This window comes from Atractosteus spatula, chromosome 7 (genome assembly GCF_055471065.1).
Source record: "Atractosteus spatula isolate fAtrSpa1 chromosome 7, fAtrSpa1.hap1, whole genome shotgun sequence".
Taxonomy (NCBI): Eukaryota; Metazoa; Chordata; class Actinopteri; order Semionotiformes; family Lepisosteidae; genus Atractosteus; species Atractosteus spatula.
The window spans coordinates 61,189,936-61,212,918 of NC_142712.1; the positions used below are offsets into that span (position 1 = coordinate 61,189,936).

Consider the following 22,983-nt stretch of genomic DNA (forward strand, 5'->3'; position numbering starts at 1 on the left):
TGCTGATGTTAAGGTTTTATACATTTTAAAAATGGACATATATACAGTATATATGATGTTGGAGTGAGGAGACAGATCCCATTTTAACCTCATAATTCTATGAAGCATTCTTTTTTGTTGTCTTTTTTCTGCGCTCAGTGAAGTTACACATGCTATTTAAGAATGAATGCATACTTCAAGGTGTAACTGATACAACACAAGCATCTGAGAACAAGACACGTACTGTATTGTGGATTATGTTTTGTGAAAAAGAATTTGTTAAACTTGTTAATTTGTTAAACTGCAGTGAAGGACACTCCCACAAGTGAAAAGAACATTAACAACATCTTACATGTTTTAAAGCTACCAGCAGCAACCAAAGTGCCGTGAAAGGTAATGAAGTTTAAAAGCAGCTGGGATTGACAAGACAAGTTCAGTTCAGGTTTGCAGCTTGGCTAAAACTATGCGGTTTGTGTGCTCGGACAAAACCGGTGGCTGACTGGCAGTGAAAACTGTAAAGCAGGGACAGCCTTGGACAAAGGCCAAGAAAATGTTCCAGATCCTCTACCCTGCCCAGTCTGGGTACACCCTTGACAGATAAAGACATTCTCTATCAACATGTATTAAGTCTCTGCGTTCTGTAGGCTCCTTGGACAGGGCTTATCACACAGTTTTATGAAGGCAGTAACAGTGTATCCACCTACTGTAAGTATGAAGTCAATAGGCACACCCACACGAGGTAGGTACAGTACTAAGTCCCAGATTAGTTCAAAACCTTGACCCACCCACCAATCACAGGTACCAAGATCACTGCTTTCTGCACAGCAGAGCAGTTTTCCCCTTCTGCCCATTAGAAATCTGCTTTCAGGTGTGCGGTTTAGGTTTAACAGTTCTTGGACAGGTCAGAATATTGATTTCATCCAGAGCTAAGTCACTATGCATGGTGTCAGGTGTCAAATAGTCACAGTCAGCAGTGAAAAAGCACCTTAAAAGCATAAGAACATAAACTATTTATTTTTATGGAGCTCCTCATGTGCAAAACTCTCTTGGAACCAGTTGCTAAGCCACATACATTACAAACTGACATGCATTTGAGGTAAAGGGTATACCTTAATTTATAAACATGAGGAGGTTGGACTACAGTTTTAAAAGCTCCATAACTGCACTTTTAAGTTTTAAAAAAGCTGGGAACATCACATAACTGACACAAGGACTTTCAAGTTTCCTAAATTTGTTATCAGTTTTCTGACACATGGTGTTGTTTTTCTGTTTGGATGACAGAAAGAGAACTCGGGAGAAGCTGAAAAGCTTTGAAAACAGCCCCTTTGTTATTCAGAGAGAACAATGAGGAAACATTGGTCAAGTGATGTGAGTGTAATTGTTTTAAAGACCAGCACATAAAGCAGCAGCACAACTCAATACAACTCATTTTTTAAAGGGGGAAAAAAATAGGTTCTTTTTTGTGTTTCTGGCAGGTCACTGCATTCGCTGTGACATCATAACCTACTGATAAGCAGGCCTTTTTCTGGAACACTGCCATAGGCACCGAGCCCAGCCTGCCTTTCTTCGAATGGCAGTAGTAATTAGGAAAGCTATGGATTGCTGCTTTCTTACAGCGAACACAGTGACCTAGTTACCCTGAATAAGAGACACATCAGGCATGTAAGGTTAACTTGCAAACGACGAACCAGTATTTCTCGGGGGTGATGTGATTATGTCACAGGTATTTGGGTTATATAAATGTTCTCTTTTGGTGCCAGTGGGTCAGTAAGCAAAATGAAAGACCCTGTCAAACAAATGTCGTGCCACTGGTTAATCAAGTTAATGATAAGTGAAAAATCACCACCTGAATAACTACAGGTCAGAACATGCAGTTTGAAAAGAAATAATGCCCAAATTTAGGAAACAATAGAGGACTATTGGAAAGAAACCAGATAGACTGAGCTTTGTCTTTGTCTAAGAGTATGCATGTAACTAGCTCAAAGATAAGGTAAATCCAGGCTTTGACACACTGCTTCACATCATCTTGAGCAAATGCAGGAGATTAAATCATTCAAAAGCTTTAAACATTGAATGCCATTTATCTGCTACAAGGATGGCTACCTGCATCACTTGATTCGGATGATAAAATTCTGCCCATCTGGTTTACTCGGTGACATGTAGAGATTTCAGGGCGTGCTGCTGACAAGTGAAAGCCCAGACACTTTGAATTAGTTATCCAGAAGCCTTTTAATCACATCCCTTGCTACAAGTAAGTCACTGGAGCCAAACAAAATGAGAGAACAGCACTTCAGAGGCTGATGGGCAGTAAAGAAAGACTGTGAGGAGGTGCCTCAACCCACTTCAAAATCAGCTTTTCCAGAAAAACAACTATTCATTTAATTACCCCTCAAATTTGCTCTCTCCTCCACTCAAATATCAATTACTTAACATATCCCCCATCGTTACCTTCACAAAAGGGAACAACACTGTATTAGACTACTTGATCATTTGATCTTTACAGGGGCAGAACAGAAATATACAGTACAGAGGTGCATGAACCACGGTTGGAGGTGAAAATTTAAAAAAGTATTTTGCCCCGAAGTGCTTTCACAGTTTCTCAGCTTTAACAAATGACAAATGAAATAATATTCTTAGCAAGATACTAATTAGATGACAATAATACTTCTTACAAAATGCAGAATTTGATAGTGACACAAAATAAAAAAATCCTATGTTCTCCATCAACTTCGTATTATAACCAAAGCCCAGCAGACACAAATCTGAACAAACTTATGCTTTTTACTCCACCAAGAGCAAAACAGTCAAAACTTGAGTGGAAAAAGACACCACAAACGCAGTAGTGGGAGTGATCAGAGCTGTAATTTGCCCCGACTGCTGGTTTCCACTTTTGTGGCTGTAATCCATGCAGAAGCCAGCACCACGGTCTTTTTGTGGGTATTAACCAGATGCGTGTGGGGAGTCAGGCAATCCTTTCATTAAAATGATAACCTGAACACCGTGTAGTCCAAGAACGCCCTGCTCATTATGAGAAACTAGCCCCTCACTTATAAAGTGAACTGGAAATGAATGGAGAGGGGGAACAGATACAGCAAGTCTACTACAATACCTATCCCAGGACTTGTTTTGCATGGTGCTCGTTTTCCAGTGCAGGGATCTATTGTTGTGTCTGCAAAATAAACTCAGGAAACTGGCAAGGAGTCAAAAGGAAGTGCTGTCTAGAAGAGTGTTTTGTCACTTATTTTCAGACCAAAACATGTTTGGCTTGAAGGGGCAGCCACTGTGTCCATGGTGATAGCCACATGCCCTTTGCCAAATGGCTAAAACTTAGAAACGTGAAAATATGTGAAAAAAAATGGAAGTGACAGCTCCACCATTAATGGGTACAGGATTCAAGTGGGAGAAAAAGAAAAACAGAGGCCTGGGCTTTTTCCCATCCAGATCCTCTAAATACTTCTTGCTCTCCATTAACTAACTACCAAAGTTTCCCCCAAAGACGTCATCAGCAAACATGCATCAGTTACATTTGCATGCTTGTGCTGATTTCCTGAAGATCGGTCATTAAGGCCTGTACATCAGCCTGGGGCTCCATTTTAAGGAAGTAAGACCTTCCCTGTAAAAAAGGGAATATTCCAGGGTGATAGATAAGCGAACTACTTGTTCCCTGCACTTCCGAGGTGACAAAGAGTCAGAGCAGAGGTAACCCCTGCAAGGTAGTGTGATTCTCATGCACACTTTACCAGGTAGAGATGCCTGGGGCAAATTCTGCTAATTAGGTTAATGGTGGTGGAGTGATATAGTATTTTAATAGATGAAAAACCTTGGCATCAAACAAGCCGTCCATTCTCATTCAGAAAATGCAAAAATGTCCCTTTGCGTTTTGAAGAGAAAAGACACAAATGAGAGTTTGATCTCCCCCAAATTGTCTTCCCAACATATATACTATGGATGTTTTCAGCATGTTGATAGGACTATATGCTTTTTTCATTTAACTGCGTGATAGATACATTGCAATCCTTCTTATCTAAGTAAAAGATGGCACATATCATAAAACCAACATCACAGACAAAGGTATAGAACTATTTGTTTTCAATAAAAGATGTGCACTTTTGTACATTATTAAGATACACGCAACTTATGGGAGTGTCTGTCAGTTGTACACCACTCACTATGGCTTGTTAGCAGCTGGTCCACAAAAACACCAAAAGCATTTTCATACATATCACGACAAATGTTTTCTTTTCAGCTTTAAGCATTTTTTGTGACTGTCAGGTGTTTAACAATACCATTCACCCTTGGTCAAAAGAGAACTAGTTTCTTAACGTATTTTAAAAGGACCTGCCTGATAATGATAATTCACTCCTGTGTTAATCTTTGTCCCATTATTGTCAACAAGTCAGAACGCAGAACACAGACGGCATGATTCATAAACAGGCCGTCATTGTGGGAATTCTCCTTTTTGCCTTTAAGGGAAGTATGCTCACAGCAAAATGTTTCTGTGTGACCACATCCTAAGTGTAACACCTCTCTAAAATGGCACTTGGTCATCTAATTATTCACCCGATTTAGTCGCAAATGCCTCTTTTTAATATTCATTTACAAGGGAAAAGGCTCATCTATGAACCCTAATTGCATGTGGAGACAGAAACACCTGCTCTCCATTTCCGAGCATTCCTGTTTCCAGATCAGATTCTGTCCCCACAGGTGCAGAAAAAATAAACTGGCAAACTCAGAAAAACTGATAATCAAAATGGAAAAATAGTATATTCCTTATTGAACATTTCCCAGTCCAATAAAATATATATCAAGGGCTATTACTATAGGTTTTATTGTACAAAATCCATCTCCAGTCAATTATGTCGCTAAATTGTAGTCATACTTTTAAAAGAAAACATATTGGTAAAGGAATGGTGTCAAAACCAGTAGCTGTTGCTACTCTTTTAACCAACTGTGAAGACACATATCGTTCCACTATGATACATTAAAAAAAAAACGTTAAAATACAAAATAAAATCTGCGACAGTCAAGCTGGACTTCCAAAATGAAACGGGGAAAGTGGTAAAAATCTGAGGCGCTAAATGTGTCCTTTGTCACAATTGGCAATAAAGGGCTAAAGGTGAAGCTTTTTCGCCTCTGAATGTGAAATCACCACTTCCCCTCCCTCTGCCGTCCCTGCGCGCTGAATGTTGTTTTTCTTCTGCTCAACACCTTTGGGCTCCTGCACGGGGTAACGTGAATTCAGGACTGACCGCCCTGCGCAGGACTCGCAGACGTACAGACCAGTCTAACACTGTTAGTAACAGAATATCACACACACATCAAAATGGAATAAATTCTGTTAATGTTGCTGCGTCTGCTACCAGGTTTTGGAGAAGCGTTAAAAAGGAAACGGCAAACAACAGTTCAGTTCATCTCCGATTCTTCTGTTGTCGGTCCTCTTTATTTTGGACAGTGGGGTTTTGTGAAGAGATAGTCGCAACAATGTCTCTACATGGTTGGAAAACCCGATTGCAAATTAACCAGGAGCATGTCCAATAAACAGAAGGAGGGGATTCATTTTCTCCATATCTTCTTGGTATAGAAGACTGTACCTAAATAAGAGGATTGATAACGTAGTAGCTACAAAAACAATTGAAAAATTTTCCTAACGGAAATATTTAATGTCGACAAGTGCAGTGTTATACGCAGTTAGCAGAAGCAAACTATAAATCTAAAATAAATTTATCTAAAATAAAAACAACTAGCTTGAAGAAGCTACCTGTAAAAAAATGACGGCGTTTAGGTTACATTATTTCCCTCCTCTTTACAATATGGGGAAGCAACAATGTAAGGATTTAAAATTAAAACTCTGAATTGTACACTAGACCAGGAAGTACTCATTCAGAATACTCTGTACAATTGCAGTCACCATGTTACAAAAAAGATATGAGCTAAGTTGACTTTATTGTCATATACAATTTCTTGTATTAGGAATTTGTCTTTTTTTTTCACATACTGTACCCCAGCTTGCTCTCCATGAGACACAGACAGACAGAGAAGCTTGGGGTCAGAGCACAGGGTCAGCCATTTATACAGTGCCCCTGGAGCAGTTGGGGTTAAGGGCCTTGCTCAGGGGCCCAACAGAGTAGGATTCCTCTGCCGGCTGTGGGATACGAACCAGCAACCTTCCAGCCACAGGTGCAGATCCTTAGCCACACTTACTGCTCTGGAATTGGTGCAGAGATGAGCAACCAATATTTCTGGGGTTAAAGGAATGTCCTACACTGACAGTGTTAAGGAACTGAATCTTTTAAGTCTTCAACAGAGAAGACTGCTTAGGAACCTTTGTCAAGCTTTCAAAATCCTCCAAAGCACTGACAAACGACCCATCGGACTTCCTCAGAATCAAGTTTGAACCAGAGGACGTTTGGAAACTATGGGGATGCGCACTGATCAGTACAAGCAGAAATGACTGAATGTGATACTTGGATCAAACAGCTACCAGCACCCAAATGAGTTAGGTGGACTGGACGGCCTCCCCTGTTCATGACCTTTCTCGTGTTCTTTCATATTAAGCCAACACTCTTGAATCCAATCATAACTGAATAAATGTATCAACAAAGTGGAGAACACGCACAGGATAAAATAATCTATTTGTGCTCATATTGTGTTCTTCAGATAAATATAAAACGACATTAAAGCGTCTCTGATTCATCAGCATTGTCTTATGGGAAACCTACGTCTAGCGAAATCTCAAAGCCACCTACAGAAAAGAAAAATGAGGACAAAACCCTGAGCCCTAGCAGACCCACGAACATCCACTGTGTCAAACAAGGATCATCTAACTTAGATGTTTGCTTGGAATGATTTCTTAGAACACCACGTGCCTGTATTACAAAGACAAAGTCAGTGAGAGGCACATTTTGGCTCATTTGAGCTAACCCATTCATAAAGTACTATAATAGGAGGCTCTGACGAAGATATTAATCTGTTTGCATGCAGACGCTACTCACCAAACACAGCATCATTCATCCCGGATGCACACAGCTCTACTGTATGTCCACATTGTCTGAAGTACAGTTGTAATGCTGCGTATCCAGTTACACAGTGATGTCTACACTGTGTGAGAGATTGTGGGGGTGGAGACCACAGAGGTTAAAATCTCGAAGGTCCAGAAACCATGGATCTCTTTCTTCCTGGCTGTAGTAATGTAAAACCTCCGGACTACAGGCCTCAGAAAAGGTCTTCTTTTCAGAAACTGTTCTGGAAAAAGCCACTGTTTGAATCTTAATAAACTACACAACTGAACACCAAGCTAGGAAAAGCTGCATTCATAATGCTCTTGTATGGTAAGGCTTAAAGTCATTAGATGGGTAGAATACCGACTGCTGGTGAGTACTGTTTGCTTTGGTTTCATTTTGAAGAGTTTTGTTTTTTTGGAAACAAATGCTATATAGACATTAAATGGAAAAAAATCAGCAGCTGTGTTCAAACCGCACAAGAACAAAAATATTCTCTCCTTATTCTTTCGTTCTTTTTATTTTACTCAGTATAGAGTCTTACCAGTTACCACCAAAGAAGAAGTTTCTGCTAAAACTCTGCCTGCAGCACTGGAGGTCTCGCATATAAAGGTAAAATGGAAAACATAGTAACCACAATAGGGACTCAGAAGGGCTCACTTTGCAACAACAGCACAGTGTGAAATAAGAGACAGTCATATTTTAGCTTCTGGAAACGTAATAGCTTTGGATTTCCATTAGTCATAATCTTCCCTTCTCAGTCTTCTCATGGAATCCCTGTTCTGCTCCAAGCCTCAGAATTAGGTAAAAAAAGTCAGATGAATAAGAGTGAATTCACCCACTTAAGAGGGTACATTCTTGGTTTTGTTATCCAAGGGAGAAAGAAAATCAGATTTGAAGTCAGTGGACGTGGGAAAGTGAAAATGGGTTACCTCACTCAGCTCTCAGAGGTACTCACATGGCGAATGGGTTATATAGGATGAGAGGGGGGGTGTTTTCTGTGCAATACCACAAGGAGTCTTTGAAACAAAAAAGGGCTTTGGGTCTAGACAAAAAAGCGAACAGACTGTAAAATATTTCATTGTAGTCTTTGTCTACTTTTAATGTACTAGCAGTTTTCCTGAAAATGCCGCTGTTGATTAAAGGCTACTGTAAGTTCCATCCATGTGTGTTGATACAACAGTATCTTCTTTTGTTTTGTCACAGCTGTGGGAAGCATCAAGGGCAGTAACTCCTCAAACAAGATGGCTTAACGAGCACATTGGGGAGAATTCTGCCTTCTCTTAAACACCCGTACATGCTACTGTTTCACTTTTATGTTGCCAGTAAACAGAAGCAGTAAATTACATTTGTAACACTGTTAGAGAATTATACAGTGACAATGTAAAACTTAAACAGTCCGTTCTGACCATTGATAATGGGCTTTCACGCAGACTTTTCATCACAGCCTTAACTAAATCTCAGTAGAATACAAAAAAAATAGTCCACATATTGCTTTAAGCCGCCTACGATATATTTTCCAGTTAAATGTTTACCAAAAGCCTCCTTTTCTCCCAGAATGAAAAGTTCCTGTTGACAACAAGCCACTTACACAATCCAGTACGTTAATTTGTGACCTCCTGATCCTGACATTTTCTGCTGCTAAGGACAAATAGTTTTGGTCTCAAGAGGACCCTGTCTCTGATTCTGGGAGATCAGACAATGCTGTCTGGTAACCTTAGACCCAGAACCCCTGCAATCTCCATGGCCCTGAAAACTGCACATATTTTAATGAGCAGTTTGTATGCGCCAAGAATGGAGATCTCCTGTCTCATATGTGTGAGCTTTCTTATTCTTGCTGCGTCATTATTGTAGAGCACATAAAGGGAGGCCTTAGAAAAGCATACCGTCTTACCTCTGTGCCTCACATTAATTCCCAAAAGGCTGGTCCCTGCCCCAAAGCAACAGTGATCCTAAGGAATTATCCTGGGACTTACTCTTGGACTGCCTGGCTGTAAAGTGCATGGCACATTAATAATGTTTTCTCATATTCTAAATGATGACCATTGGATGAAGTTACACAGAAAGAAGCAATTATGTTTCAGTTATGGTGTATCCAGCGCCACAGGAAACACAGATACAGTAGGCTGCCAACAAGTGTTTATGAAACCTGAATATTTAATTGCCACTCCATGAGACCTGGGTCGGTATTACAAAAGGCATGGGTAATAAAAAAATGTTTCAGCAACCATGCTTACAAATGGAATAGTAAAACAGCATGAAATCAGGCAAGTACAATTAAATCCAAAATTGATTATGACAGGACTTGAGATCAGATGGAAGACATTTCTCTAGACTGTCACCTTTTATTTTAACTCTTTGTTAGCCTAATTCACAACAAAAAGGGTCAGATTAAAGGTACCAGTAGTACGAAAAAACAATAATTATATAAGTAATTGCTGCGGTTTAATGGGTTTTCAAGTCTGAATAATTTACATTACACTTCAAAGCACCACAGCAGGAAGCAAATGTCAAGTTTTGATATTCTGAACAAAACAAAAGCAAAGTCAAATTTATAAGTTAATTAGCTTTTAATCCTTTCATTTCACTCTATGCAAACATATACATGAAAAGTCATATCAAAATCTTTAAAGAGGCAAGTTTTAAATGTTGCAGGTGAGTTATCTTGCAACAGGCAAAAAGAAACTACAAAAAACTAGTTCCGCTTCTTTTACAAAGAAACGATATTTAATAAACCAATGACCCAAATTAAAAAGTGACATGCTTACTTGAATGATTACACCAAAACCTAATGCTGCATATAACCCAGATTATGGAAGGATGTTAGGTGTGAAACACTTATGCAAATATCAGTTTCAGATTCACGAAATGATCTTTTGTCTGTTTCACACCCCCTTTTGGGTCTGCTTTGACCTAGACCTAGCTTCTACTTCAGGCCTGCTACAGGTTATGAAAGGGTAGGTTTGCCTTAATCCTAGCCCAAATTTCAGATTGCTTAAAATTGTTTCCCAGCTTCTTATTCTTCACAGCATTTTCCACGGCTGCTATGAGGTGAGACAGAATATACTGACACAGAACAGCAGTGAAGTTCTGCGCTGGAGCCTGGAGCATTTTGGGGAAGTGATTGGTGTACTTGAGGGACAGCGTTGTGGAGTACTGGGAAGACCTCTGCGCTAGAGGTTTATTAGATCGAATCCTGAGTGGGATGCTGCTTTTGACCAACTTTTCTTCGAAATCACTACATCACATTCCCTGCTGTGTAACCATTATGGTTATTGAGAATTTGCTCTCAGTTGATTTGTTTAAATAGAAGACAAGAAACCTTGATGTTATTTCAACTTCAGCACTTTAACTATCCCAACAGGGTTTGTAAATCATAAGACTCAATTACAACAAACGAGACTTATTTGATAGTGTTTCTCAGTTTTAGGTGAATTGTGGGTTTTTTTCCTTTTTTGAAACCCGGATGCTCATTTCTTATTATTTAGATTTGCCTTGGGTTTTGGTATTACCACGGTTAATAAGCATCCAGTTAAGTCATTTAATCATTCATGGCCTAAAAATTGGGAATATTCAAGCTATCTGGAAATATATTTTTTTGCCTTTTATTTTGATCCCACTAAAGTAGAGTCTTCTGCGCCTACTGCACAGCAAAGCTTTCCCTTAGGCTGTTCTGAAGATCTGTAACAGTAACGTAAGTATCCAGATAGACAACCGTAATTACCCTTGAACAATTATGGGAGGCACTTTTTGTCACATTGCGAGATACTATAGTACATCTCTTGCTATTTCCATTTTGGAAATGCACAGATGCACTTTCACACTGTCCTACTTTCATACTTCATCTTCATGTTACCAAACATCCAAATTCCAAGGTGCCTGGAATGAGGCTATGTTCAGAGTTTTGGGTACATTACTTATGTAGGAGGCTACATGTAAGCTCTGTCTGTTACTGACTCCCGTTTCCTTTTGTGAAATGAAAGTCTCTTATAATCCTTACCTTCTTTTTTTCCTCATTTATATTTTTCTAATTACAGAGGCTTTACAAAGTGCTGCACGAACAATGTCCATGTCGTACTGTGAGGTTGTGGATAAATGCTTACCCACTCCATCATGAACTCTTACTTCTCTATTGATCATACCCTTGTTTGAAAATTTATAGATCAGCCCACTGATTGAGATTTTTTCCCTATTTACTGCAAGAAAAGGAATGATTTCCAGAAAGAGTAAAATGCATCAATGCTAATTGTCAGCACATGACTTTTTATCAGGTCACTCAATAATTGATCTGTACTGTACATTAAGGAGCTCCACACCTATACAAAAAAAAGCTTCTATAACTTTGTTAGATTTTGTTCAGCTGCCCAGAACATTACACAGGCAATGCCTAGGGCAGATAATTCAAGTTACAATGAATATTTTAAAAGCTCCTTTAGAGGAGAAATTAATCATATTTATTTTAAAGAATAAATTAGAACACAATGCAGAATCATGTGTTGTGGTGTTGCTGTACCAGAAATCTGGGTTCTGATTTTTTAACTTATTTTCAGTAGAATCTGTTTACAAAACAAATACTTGTTTTAACTCTGGAAATTAATACTAATTATGCATGTGACATTCCACACAAACAGCAGCTGCTGGTCACAGCACTGCTGAGAAAAGAGTAGTTAGAGGATAGCTAGGCTTCACTCTGTATCATATAAAGTCTTTACATAATTGGTTAAAAAAAACAACACAGTATTGACTATACATTTGATTTGTTATTAGGCAAAAGTTTATGCTTTTGAAAAGATCCAAGTCAGTCCACTGAATTTTAAGCAGTAGCAGGCAATGATGATGAGTCTCTGTTGCACACAGTATACCATGAAGCAGTCGGGTGGGTGGGGGTTAAAGTCAGGTTTGCTCTTTGTTTTTAAAAATGCGTTCTTCAGTTTCTCATTTGATTTTGACTGGGCTGGGAATCCCTTTTTTTCTGCTCTCCTGGTAGAGGCTCCATAAATCTGCTGAGTGCACAAAAAAACAGAAGGCAGGCAACTGAGCAGGTTGGAGCAGCCAGAGCTGAACTTAAATGACCCACATTCTCCGATTACCGAAACAAATGAGACGGTGAACTCGTAATTTGACTGGAGAGCAAGCAGATGAAAAAGCCAAGAACAAAACTAAAAACGTATGCAAAGCTCAAGTTGGGCACAAGCAGCTGAAAGTGCTTTTCCTTGGGTACTGCTCCAAGCTACCAGCTGTAAATAACAGCTCCTCTACACAAAAACAGTAACACAAAATGTGCAACAGGCATTTCAGAGATAAGACATACAGCTCCTTACATTCTCCGGCGTCTTTAATGCAATCTTGGCTACTGACAGCATAGCATTAAATTTATGACATTTTCTTCCTCTTGGGAAGGAACAGCAACACTGCCAGTAATTCTGATTTTCTAAGTATGTACATTAGAATAATTCGTATTAATTGTATAAAAACTGCCAGGCTTACAAAAGAGTATTGAAATACTTTCTATGCAAATATGCCAGGCAGGACCACCCTGGACAGGACATCAGTCCATCAGAAATCAAACACACTCACACTGTGCCAATTTTCCCGGAGGCCAATTAACCTGCTCTGTGGGAGGAAACTGGAGCTCCTGGCAGAAGGCCTCACAAACACAGAAAGGCATACAAACTCCACACAGATAGCACCCCAGGAATTGAACAGGACCGTAGCACTGCAAAACAGCAGTGTTAACACACTGGGCTGCTGTGCCACACACGATTAACATGATACATTTATTATCATTCACAACCAAAGCAAAACAATTCTCATAAACAGACATTTACTGCAGCATGTAGCAGTTATGACGGCTGATACTAACAGCATAGAATCCCTTCTCACAACTGCATTATTGCTTGACAGTGCTTTTCAGTTTAACTTTATGAATCTTGTCAATATGCTCAATGTTGTACCAGATCATATTTTCAGACTTGGCCACAGAATGTGTGAGTCACAAATGAATACATTTCAGAAAAGAAAAATATACTGTACATGCACTTATCTCACAACACTGTATCTAATTTTTTCACTCTTTTTAGAAAAGTTGTAAGCCACATTAAAATTAGCTATAGCCATTTGAGTCAAAGCAAAACAGAGCCAGACCAAAAACAAAATCAAGGCCCCAAAATGAAATATATTATTTTGCAACAAACATTTATTCATTAACTACAAATTTTGGGTTACCAGAATTTACTAGTTACAAAGCTTCTTTTCCTCAATTTTAACTTTAAAACCAAAGATCAGCAGCGTCTAGACGAACTGTCTGGAAAAGTCTCCATTTCCATTATGGACCAGCAGGGGGGCCGTTTTAAAAAATGTATTAAAAAAGTTAAAGTACAGTAAAGCAGAGACGAAGTGAGAGAATCTTAAAGAGTTCGGTCACTTCATGCTTTTGTTAAGATGCAACCATTTAACAGAGTAAACGTTCCTTACAGGAGAATCCTGAAACAACTATGATGAGAATAACAATGTACTATCCTGACAAAAAATAAGAAATCCTATCCACCCCTCATCTGGAAACTGCTTACTCCAAGTAAGGATCATGGAAACCAGAAACGTGCTCTTAAAGAGAGGTTGGAAGGCAGGGCTACACCCTTAATAACTACACAAAAAGAACACCCAGTCATCATATCTGTGATAGGAGGGAGAAATTCTCCTATCAAACGCTTCAACAACATGGCTGGGCAGCTTCTTCCAGAGACCAACAAACCTTTGTTGTAAATATTCTAAATGGTTTTTCCCGTAAGTGTCACAGGCCTGAAACAAACACAGGCCCCAAGAACTGTGAGGCAGCAGTGCTAGGTTTCATGCTGCAAAATGCTTTCTATTTCTATATTTCATGCTTAAATGAATTATAGAAATCTTATGACAAAAGGTTAACCAACCCTGCAAAAGCCTATCACGTATGCACAATTGAAATGTGACCAAGGATTTACTGAACAGAGAAACCCATGGAAACATGACTTGTGTAGGTTCGTTGTATAAAACCAAGCACCATTTAGATGATGCAAGTTTAATAACAATGATTGGCAAGCACAGCCATCTTAATTGTAGCTGAAATATGTACCTTTGCACAGAGCATTGTGATTTTCTTCTTGGGTATTTCGTTTTAATTAGAATTCACGTTAACAGCACTCATATATTGTCATTTGTCTTTTAATTTAAACGGTATTACTCCTCAGAAACTTAATGGTCATTTGGATTGGCAGGCAGTGATGAGCACAAGTCAAAGAAAAAGATTTTCCTTGATGGCAATCAGTGGTGAATGCTCAGGGTGACGATAAGGATTTCAGAATCACATTTTAACCAAGATACATTTTATAATCTAATCTCACAATCACTGATATTGACATACCTTCCATTGCCTTTACAGCCAAGTATATTTGGTCCAGGCCATTTTTCACAAGGCAGAGAGAAAACTCCACCTAGATAGTTACATGGAAAACATAAAACTAACTCCACAACAATTCTTTGGAAATGATAGCAAATGTGTTGTGTGTGGGGACTCCACAGGGTACAAACAGTAGACTTTGCACAGAAGTTTCTATGTTTTGGTTTCATCTGGATTCTATCTATTCTGTTGCATGCTGTAAAAACAACAATTTGCAGATTAGGGTAGGCTTAAAAGCAATAGGAGCTAAATGAGATGCAAAATGCAGATGTTTTGTCAAACTTTCACTTTCTAGTACTCATTCAGTTTTTCTTATGAATCCCTTTTAAAATGGGATTAATCTAACCTGCATGAGCTATTTTAAAACAAAACTACAGGCATAATTAGTTAATTAATGTTATATATATATATAATGTTAGCACAACATTGTATAAAATTTATCTGGCATTAAGTCTGAAAAACTGACATTTTACTCTTTTGGGAAATATTTTAACAACACTCAATGGGCAAGTAATTTCATGCTTATACCAAGATGAAAAACGAACTTAAAAAAGAATCCTAAATAGAATACTGTGGCTGAAAACTGTGTGCTTCTCTGAAACACACAGGAAGAATATGAGCAGTACTGGCACAGTATTTCTGAAGTGCCAGGACAAACTCAGGTGCCTTATTAGTTTTGCATTCTTACTTGTCCCAACAGATGACGTTTTTGCTATGGAGGTTAGTGGATAGCAGATATCCCAGGCTAAATCTGACCCATGGCTCCGTCAAATTGAGCTGATAATGGTTTCAGTCAGGTCATCCAGAGCTAGGTTGGAATAAAACCCTGCAGGTAGAGCACCCCTGATCCAGTGCACTGAATCAATCAACCCTCTTTCCAGAATCTAAGGTAGTCGTCATACACAATTCACAGGAGCAGCTTACACACAGGTATTGTAAACCAAAAAGAGCACAGAGCTACTCATCTTGCAGCCTCTTCCAGTTCACTCCATTACAAGGCTTTGCGACTACCAGCACCTCTAATTATTTCATTGATAATTAGCAGGATCAATATAGCAATTAAGGAACTGGATGTATCCTAGCACTGTGATGTAGCAGATATGAAGGGCCACACGAACTGCCCCAATTCTAAACAGCTCAGCAGGTGTGAGCCTGACCAGTACCTGGATGGGAGACCTTCTTGGAAAAACTAAGGTTGCTGCTGGAAGAGGTGTTAGTGGGGCCAGTAGGGGGCGCTCACCCTGCGGTCCATGTGGGTCCTAATGCCCCAGTGCAATGTCAGGGACACTATACTGTAAAAAGGGGCCATCCTTCGGATGAGACATAAAACCGAGGTCCTGTCTCTCTGTGGTCATTAAGAATCCCAGGGCATTTCTCGAAAAGAGTAGGGGTATAACCCCGGCGTCCTGGCCAAATTTCCCATTGGCCCTTACCAATCATGGCCTCCTAATAATCCCCCTCTATGAATTGGCTTCATTACTCTGCTCTCCTCCCCACTGATAGCTGATGTGTGGGGAGTGTACTGGTGCATCATCCAGGTGGGGCTGCACATTGGTGGTGGTGGAGGGGATCCCCATTACCTGTAAAGCGCTCTGAGTGGAGTGTCCAGAAAGCAATTATACCTGCACCAACAGGCACGCCTACACGTATACATACAGAAAATTGTATTAGCCAAATTCCCAAAATATATAGAACAAATAAAGCATATTAAAAACTATTTAGAACATAGAAACTCATACCGCGGTTTTTAATCTGCACCCCATATTTTGAAAAACTGACATTCAGCTCCTAACTTCACTCAGTGCATGCAGCAACATTACAAACAAACAAAGCGAGGTACATCCGAGTTAAAGGGGTAATCAAACCACCAAAAACTATGAGGGCCAAGCACTTTCCTGGTGCCTGTGTAACAGCCCGAGGAGAGTTTGGGGGGGGGGGGGTTCTGGGTGGGTAGTACGTGTTCAGAGACCCAGACTCGAGTGGCCCTTTCGGCATGCAAACGTCCATGAATTTATTCAATTCCATACAAAACGCCCCATTGTGCTTTTAAAACCTGGGATCTACGGGCTGAAAGGGGGATTTTATTTTCTGGGAGGTGTAAGTCTGCGGCTCCCTCCCCTTCTGCCTCTCGCCTGGTGGAGAGTAGCGCTCTCGGAGCTCAGCTAGCAGTGTCTGTTGCTGGCCAGATCAGCTGGCAGTCTGGCTAGCGGGGGTGTGGTACATCACAACAAAGAGCTTAAGACTCAGACAGGCAACTGCAGAATTCGTACCAACCCCCCATTTTTTCTCCCTCTTTGGGTTCTCCTCGTACATTTCGTGTCGCGATATTATAACACCAGGAGCGAACGGAAGAATTGCCGACACGGGGTGTTTACGGATTCAGTAATAAACAGTCGATTTAGGCTTGCGTGCTTCTGCTTAGGGAAAGCGACGCATAGTTTTTGAGAAGTTTGGACATTTCCAGCGTAGTTTCCTGGTAGTTTCAGACACTCTTGGTGTGATCAATGAATACTTTATGACCGGTTACATCATCTTCTACGAATTACTTGCACAGCCGATAATGAAATAGCCAGAAATCTAGTGCGCTCAACTCGTTTGTTTCGTTTATTCCGCCTTGGCTGCAGTTACCCTAACGCGTCTTGCTACAGCCAGCACAGTTTTAAAACATGTTCTTCTATCCGGTTTGTTCGGAACGAGGTCGCATGGATCGCAACGTGTGAAGTAATTTGTGTGACCGAAAACTGAAAAGCCTTAACAAGATGTCGATCAAAACTGAAATTAAATGCTGCATCCATGTGGGCGTTATCTGCAAGCGATCTACTGTGTAAGCCTTTGCTCCCAACACCACTGCAGGGTTTAGGTATACATGTAACTATGTAAATAAAGACATAAAATGAAGCTGGCAGTCCCAAGTGTCTAGTACTAATAAAACCGTGTGTAGTTCCTGTAACAAAACAGGTTTGTATTGCATTCTGAAAGCTAGGAAGGGTCTTTGTTCACTTACTAGAAACAGAGATAGTGGGTGGAGTTCAGAGTTTATCAAAGACTGGAGACATTGCATTTTCAGGATTTAATGCGTTTCTGTCAGGCTCATTCATCCTAGCCTCGATTTGCAGTGCACCACCTCATTAAAAGAGGTTTAAAAAAACACCTGGAGGAAACTTTTTTTAAAAAAATCCTGCTAAACACAAACGCTTTCTAAAAATTGAACTGACCTGTATGTGTCCTTAGATGGGCTTTAAGATGGGACGATTTGCCATAAACTTTTTCACAACCTGAATAATGGCATTTGTGCTTTTTCTGGGGAGATTCGTGCTCAACCCGACCTCTCCCACGCCTGCTTCTTTGTTTGGGACCGGGGTCGGTGTTGACGGTAGGTGTGGTAGTGTTCCGATCCTCTGCTGGTGTGTTCTCCTCCTTAATCTTTGCCTGGTCGGCAATATTGGTGGGGGTCTGCTGGTTTAGGTCTGCTAAAATCCTGGCCACCACAAAGAGAGACGAGTTGTCTTTCACCAGAAGATCCTTATTTGCGTCCTTAGTCTCATCTCCGTTCCTCGGAGCGGATGCAGGTTCTGGTTTGATGTCTATACTCCCCTTTGGACCATGCACAATAGCACGGCTGGACATAGACACAAGGCACTCTGCTGCAAAATGATCCATTTCGTCAAAGAGATAGAAGCCCCTCTATTTCTCTGTGACATTCAAAGACAAAAAACACTGCTTGTGAGAAGGAGTTGTTCCCGCGGATCCCTTTGTGTGATGCTGATACGGAGGTAGGTCTCTCATTAAAAACACTTTGTGAGCTTACCGGCTTGTCAGTAAAACAAAGATATCCTGGTTGGGAAACGGTTAAAATCAAAGCGGTATTGCACCTGATGAAAAGCTCCCACCTTTTACTGGAATTGTGTCGATCGTAAAATGTTTAAAAAGTTGGCAGAATTTAAAATTAAAACTCCCATCGTTGCTCTTAGCCTCTTTCCTGCATGGTGACAGTATAATAGCTCTCTAGTTAGTGCTGTTTCTATCCACGCTGGGGGCGTGGCAGGCCCCCCGAACATATGGCCGTGACGTCACCGGCGCCGCGTCTCCATTGGTCGCGCGGAGGTCCCCGCGCGCCTGTTACCTGCCTCTTTCGGAACTCCGCGAGCGAAGTTGGGGTTCTGCGCCGCTGAGCTCGGCGCTCACACAGGCGGCACTGAAACTTTTCAGTAGGAAACAAAGACGTCTCGTTTCACCATCATCGTAATTCCAGTGAAGGAAATACCACCGCTGCGTGAGAAAGAAAAACATGCTGCACCTTTCATATTCTTCACGCTACTGCATACTGGCCAGTTATTATCGTGCGAGTTTCTCCCACCCAAACGGCATTATATGTGTACATATTGCATTATAAACCGAAACGCAATGAGCTACGGAATGCATACATCGTGGCAATTTGTTTTTGTTTCACGATCTTGAAAGAACTGTGCGGTTGTGAGTCAGCAAATTCGTCCGTGACAGAACAATAATAAAAATACACGAGCCGCCAGAAGGCTCTATTTTAAGTGCCAGAATTAGAAATAGCATAAACTAAAAATAAGTCAGAAACCAAACATTTCTGTTCTAAAGCTTGTAAATATGAGGTCAGAACCGCGTGTTCACCTTGTAGGCAATTACCGATACCAATAAAAACGCTGAAGAATATAATAAAGTTAAGAAACCTGTAATTAATTCAGTTTCTAGGTGGCACTATTTCCCCCACTTTAGGGTCCCGTAGAGCAAAAAACAAAATAACGCTTTTGTGATACCAATTAAAAGAGGCCCAATTATCCCACGGAAATTTACAGAGCCACTGGAGGGATACAATTTATTGGCAAACGATTTGATTATTTTCAAATACTAATAGATCACGAAGATCACTGAATAAAAGAGATGATCACTACCGTACCGGATTATCACACGAAAATGAAAGGCTGAATTACCTTACTACTTTACAAACGAGAACAGCACCGCTACAGAGATATGCATACTAATGTCCCGGTCTTTAAGCCCTTTGACTACTACGAATTATACAAATTCAAACAGAAATGGACAAAATACCAGAAAAAATATACGATTGAGCAAAATCGCATTTGCAATGGCAATTGCATTGCAGTCATACATTTGCGTTGTATGACTTTAACAAACGCACAGCTCTCTTCTCGGCATAGAAGAGGCACTATTACACCTTTAAATTCCTGCTGCTCCCAAGGAGCTTGACTTCAGCTACAGCCAGCTGGCTCGGCGCCAGCTAGCCATGTGCGCGCTGAGCACTCGGTTTCCATTCTGTCCAGCTGAGCTAAATAACACGGGCCGCAGTCAACGGATTACAACCCTGTATGCGGTGACAATGAAGCCGTTGTCACTACAGGGACAATACCGTCATGGTACAGTTTTTTACACAATTGGCAGTGGTGCAAACTCCGAAAAGCCGTTCCAAGCAATATTACGGGCTAAAACAACGTAGCAAACACAAGAGCTCGACAAATATGTGTAAATGTCAAACGATGTATTTTCTTCTATTAAATAGACTTCGATTCCTTAAAGCACGATTAAAACTGTTACAAGGTCGTGTACTTTTTGGTTCTCCACTTAACAGTTTGTATGAAAAGCCAGTTAAATGAATGGCCTTTCCAGTTTGATTAGACTGGTCACTTTTTGGGGGGGAAGGTTTTTGTTCATTTCAGTGTTTACTGGCTGGTGCTTCGTCTTATTCAAAAGCCCAAAACAATCCAGCCTTGTTTTAATTTCCTACCTAATAATCAAATTGTGTGTTATTGACCCATTTAGTTCCTACAGCTAGGATGCAAGGCTATTTGAAAATATGTTGTGATATCCAGCCATTTGTTTCTTACAGCTACTTAAAATGAAATAGCCTGTTAATCAGTGGTGCTTTATTGTTACAACCTTCATGGCAGGATCAAAGCCATTTCCCATTTGCACACTTTGAGCCCCCACAACGCCCACAGCAGAGCCAACATCAATGAAAGGTGTGATGCAATCTCTTACACTGCAAGATGGCCATGAAGTCACAGGAGTCCCCGGTCTTCACAAACTCCAACGCACCTGATACCTGCGACGCTCTGAGAACTGTGCCTCACCACTTGTGTTGGTGACAGCCTGCGTTCAATACTGCAGTTTCTGGCCACTGAGCCTCCACTGACATTCTGAATGAGTGCCTTCGCTAATTGGATGACTCACTACCCTCTCCTCTGCTCCACAAAAACAAAGCCTCTCATTCCTAAAAATCTTATTACGGGAAAAAAAAAATATCGACTTGGTGGACTAAAGCACAAGAGCCATGATGTTTTTATTTTGCATATTCAGGGATGCTTCTTGAAGTTTATTTTAAAACAACTTGGAGCGAAAGAGAAAGCTCAAGAAAGCTTCCAAACAAGAGAAGAATTTGTGAGTCTAGATTTCATGATCACAAGTGATCATGATCCAAGTGATTTGAAGAACTCATCCAGTTGTTTCATAAAAGAAGGAAGGGTATCGACTATAACAGCATAGGATAGGCTGGTAGCACATTCCAGGCTCCTGTTATCATTTCTGTAAAAAATGCTACCTGTTCTCTGTTTTAAATGCACTCCTTATCCACTTCTACTTGTGTTGTACTGTTCAGGTTTCTGAAAGAGTCAATGAGGTTGAGCTTTTTAAATCCCAGTCAGTTTTTGTATACTCAAATCACCAAGTCCTCCTGTAAAGACTAAGAAGCTTCAGTTCTTTTAGTCTGTCAGTGTAAGACATTCCTTTAACCCGTTAAATGTATCTGATCACTCTCCTGTGTACTGAAAATTAAGCAGCTACATCTTTTTTATTTCATGGTGACCAAAGCTGTACACCTTTCTACAATTCTACTTCTAATTATCATCTCCATCACGTTACATTACATGTAAGAGAAGTGAGACTAAGGGGTTTATAGTTACTTGGCTTCGTTTGTTAGTTATGCTTTTTAAGGACAGATGATTCATGATCAATTTTTCAATCAATGGATATTACCCCTGTCCAACAGAGTCTGTTGGAAGAGGTTTTGTAACTGTCTATAAATAACATCTTTTACTATCCACTTGCTGCCTTAGTACTTTATGTTAAAATAAAGTTTAAAATCAAGATGTACAGTATGGGTACTTTTGGCTTATGCATGCTCATATTCTGTAATCCCTGTAAATAAATACTGTAATGTAATGGTATAAGTGTGGTTGAATTGGTCAGGTCCATGTAGCTTGTTTTTCTTTATACCGTAAATGGGCTTCTTTATCTTTGCAACGGAGTTTATGAAATGGAACGAGAGTTTGCATGTGCTCCTCATGAACTCAGCTGGTGCACAATGCATTCTGTAGGTGAAACTGTCATCTGGCAGTGCTGCCAGCTTACTCTGCTTTAGATCAGCTGAATTGGATGAGTGCTCCTCGGAGGAGGGTGTGCACAGGTGGGCCAGGGGTTTGCAGGCCTACCACACACTAGTGAGCCTCTTTGAAGTTTTCACCTGCAAGACAGTCCCTAACCAGCTTATGTCACAAGGTTACAGTGCACAGACGAAGAGGGTGTGAGGCACATGTCCGGCCATGCTCATGTCTTCACCCCTCTGGAGTGGTGAGTGGTTGCAGTGGTACAAGAACTACTGACTTTTTCACACTAGGACAAGTAAATGGATGCCTTTGACCTGTTTATATATATTTCAAAATGTTCTGTTCTTCATATACTGATATTTTAAGCATAAACTGAAAACTTCTACCACACTTAACATTGTTCAGGCAAAGTGCAGCAAAATAGTTGGATAAATAGTTCTCAGACTTTGCAGAAGCAACCCATAGTACAATTGTTCTTGGTATTAACTGAGAAGGAGAAAATGTATGCAGCACTAAACAGGCCATCTGCTGTGTTACTTTACATATCCTTTCTTCACAAGAACTTTGCGTTCTTGTATTTGTATGGTTAATCATGCTTTAACCCAAAAGTCTATTTATTACAATGTAGACAACAGGAGGATAGTTCCTGTTTCCTGGGCTTGTTAGTGTTATGCTTAGTATTTCAAAATATCACATGGCAGAACGATGTTGTGCATCTCACAAGTATGATAATTTAACCAGTAAAACCACATTTTTGACCTTTTGAAAAAGTACAGTGTCTTAGTATCTTCAGTTCTCCTTCTCAGAAAAAATGTTTACTGCAAAAGTATGGAAAATAGTGTAAACTTGTCTCAAGCAGGAATTCTAACTTACTAATGCTGCTACTGTGGTGAAGCCGTACTTTGTACAGTTTTCTGAAGCTGCAAAGACAAATTGGAAAGCTGCTTACCAAGGTGTAGTTAGAAAATTCATTTCCTCTTGTGGCTGCTTTTGTTTCGACTAACAAGTGCACCAATTGAAACACAAAGACATTCACAGAATATTTTTTCTGTCTCCTGGTACAGTGATTATCAACCGTACGCAATGTGTGTTCTTATGAGAAACTCAGACCTGAGTTTCTCATCAGTGCTGGTTTACAGGTCACGCAAAACCACTTAAAACTGTTAAGGATAAGATAAGAGGAGGCATTGCTACAAGTAAACTA

The 22,983-nt window shown here is 40.2% G+C and overlaps 1 protein-coding gene across 1 annotated transcript in view; it reads right to left on the reverse strand.

Moving 5' to 3' along the window:
* Positions 1-21,609, reverse strand: part of klf13 (Kruppel like factor 13) — a 35,449-nt gene extending 13,840 nt beyond the window's left edge. Inside the window, exon 1 of the mRNA XM_088920396.1 lies at positions 17,625-21,609. Coding sequence (XP_088776522.1) covers positions 17,625-18,069 — 445 coding nt within the window. The 5' untranslated portion in view covers positions 18,070-21,609. The remainder of the gene's footprint in view (positions 1-17,624) is intronic.
* Positions 21,610-22,983: the final 1,374 nt, after the last annotated feature.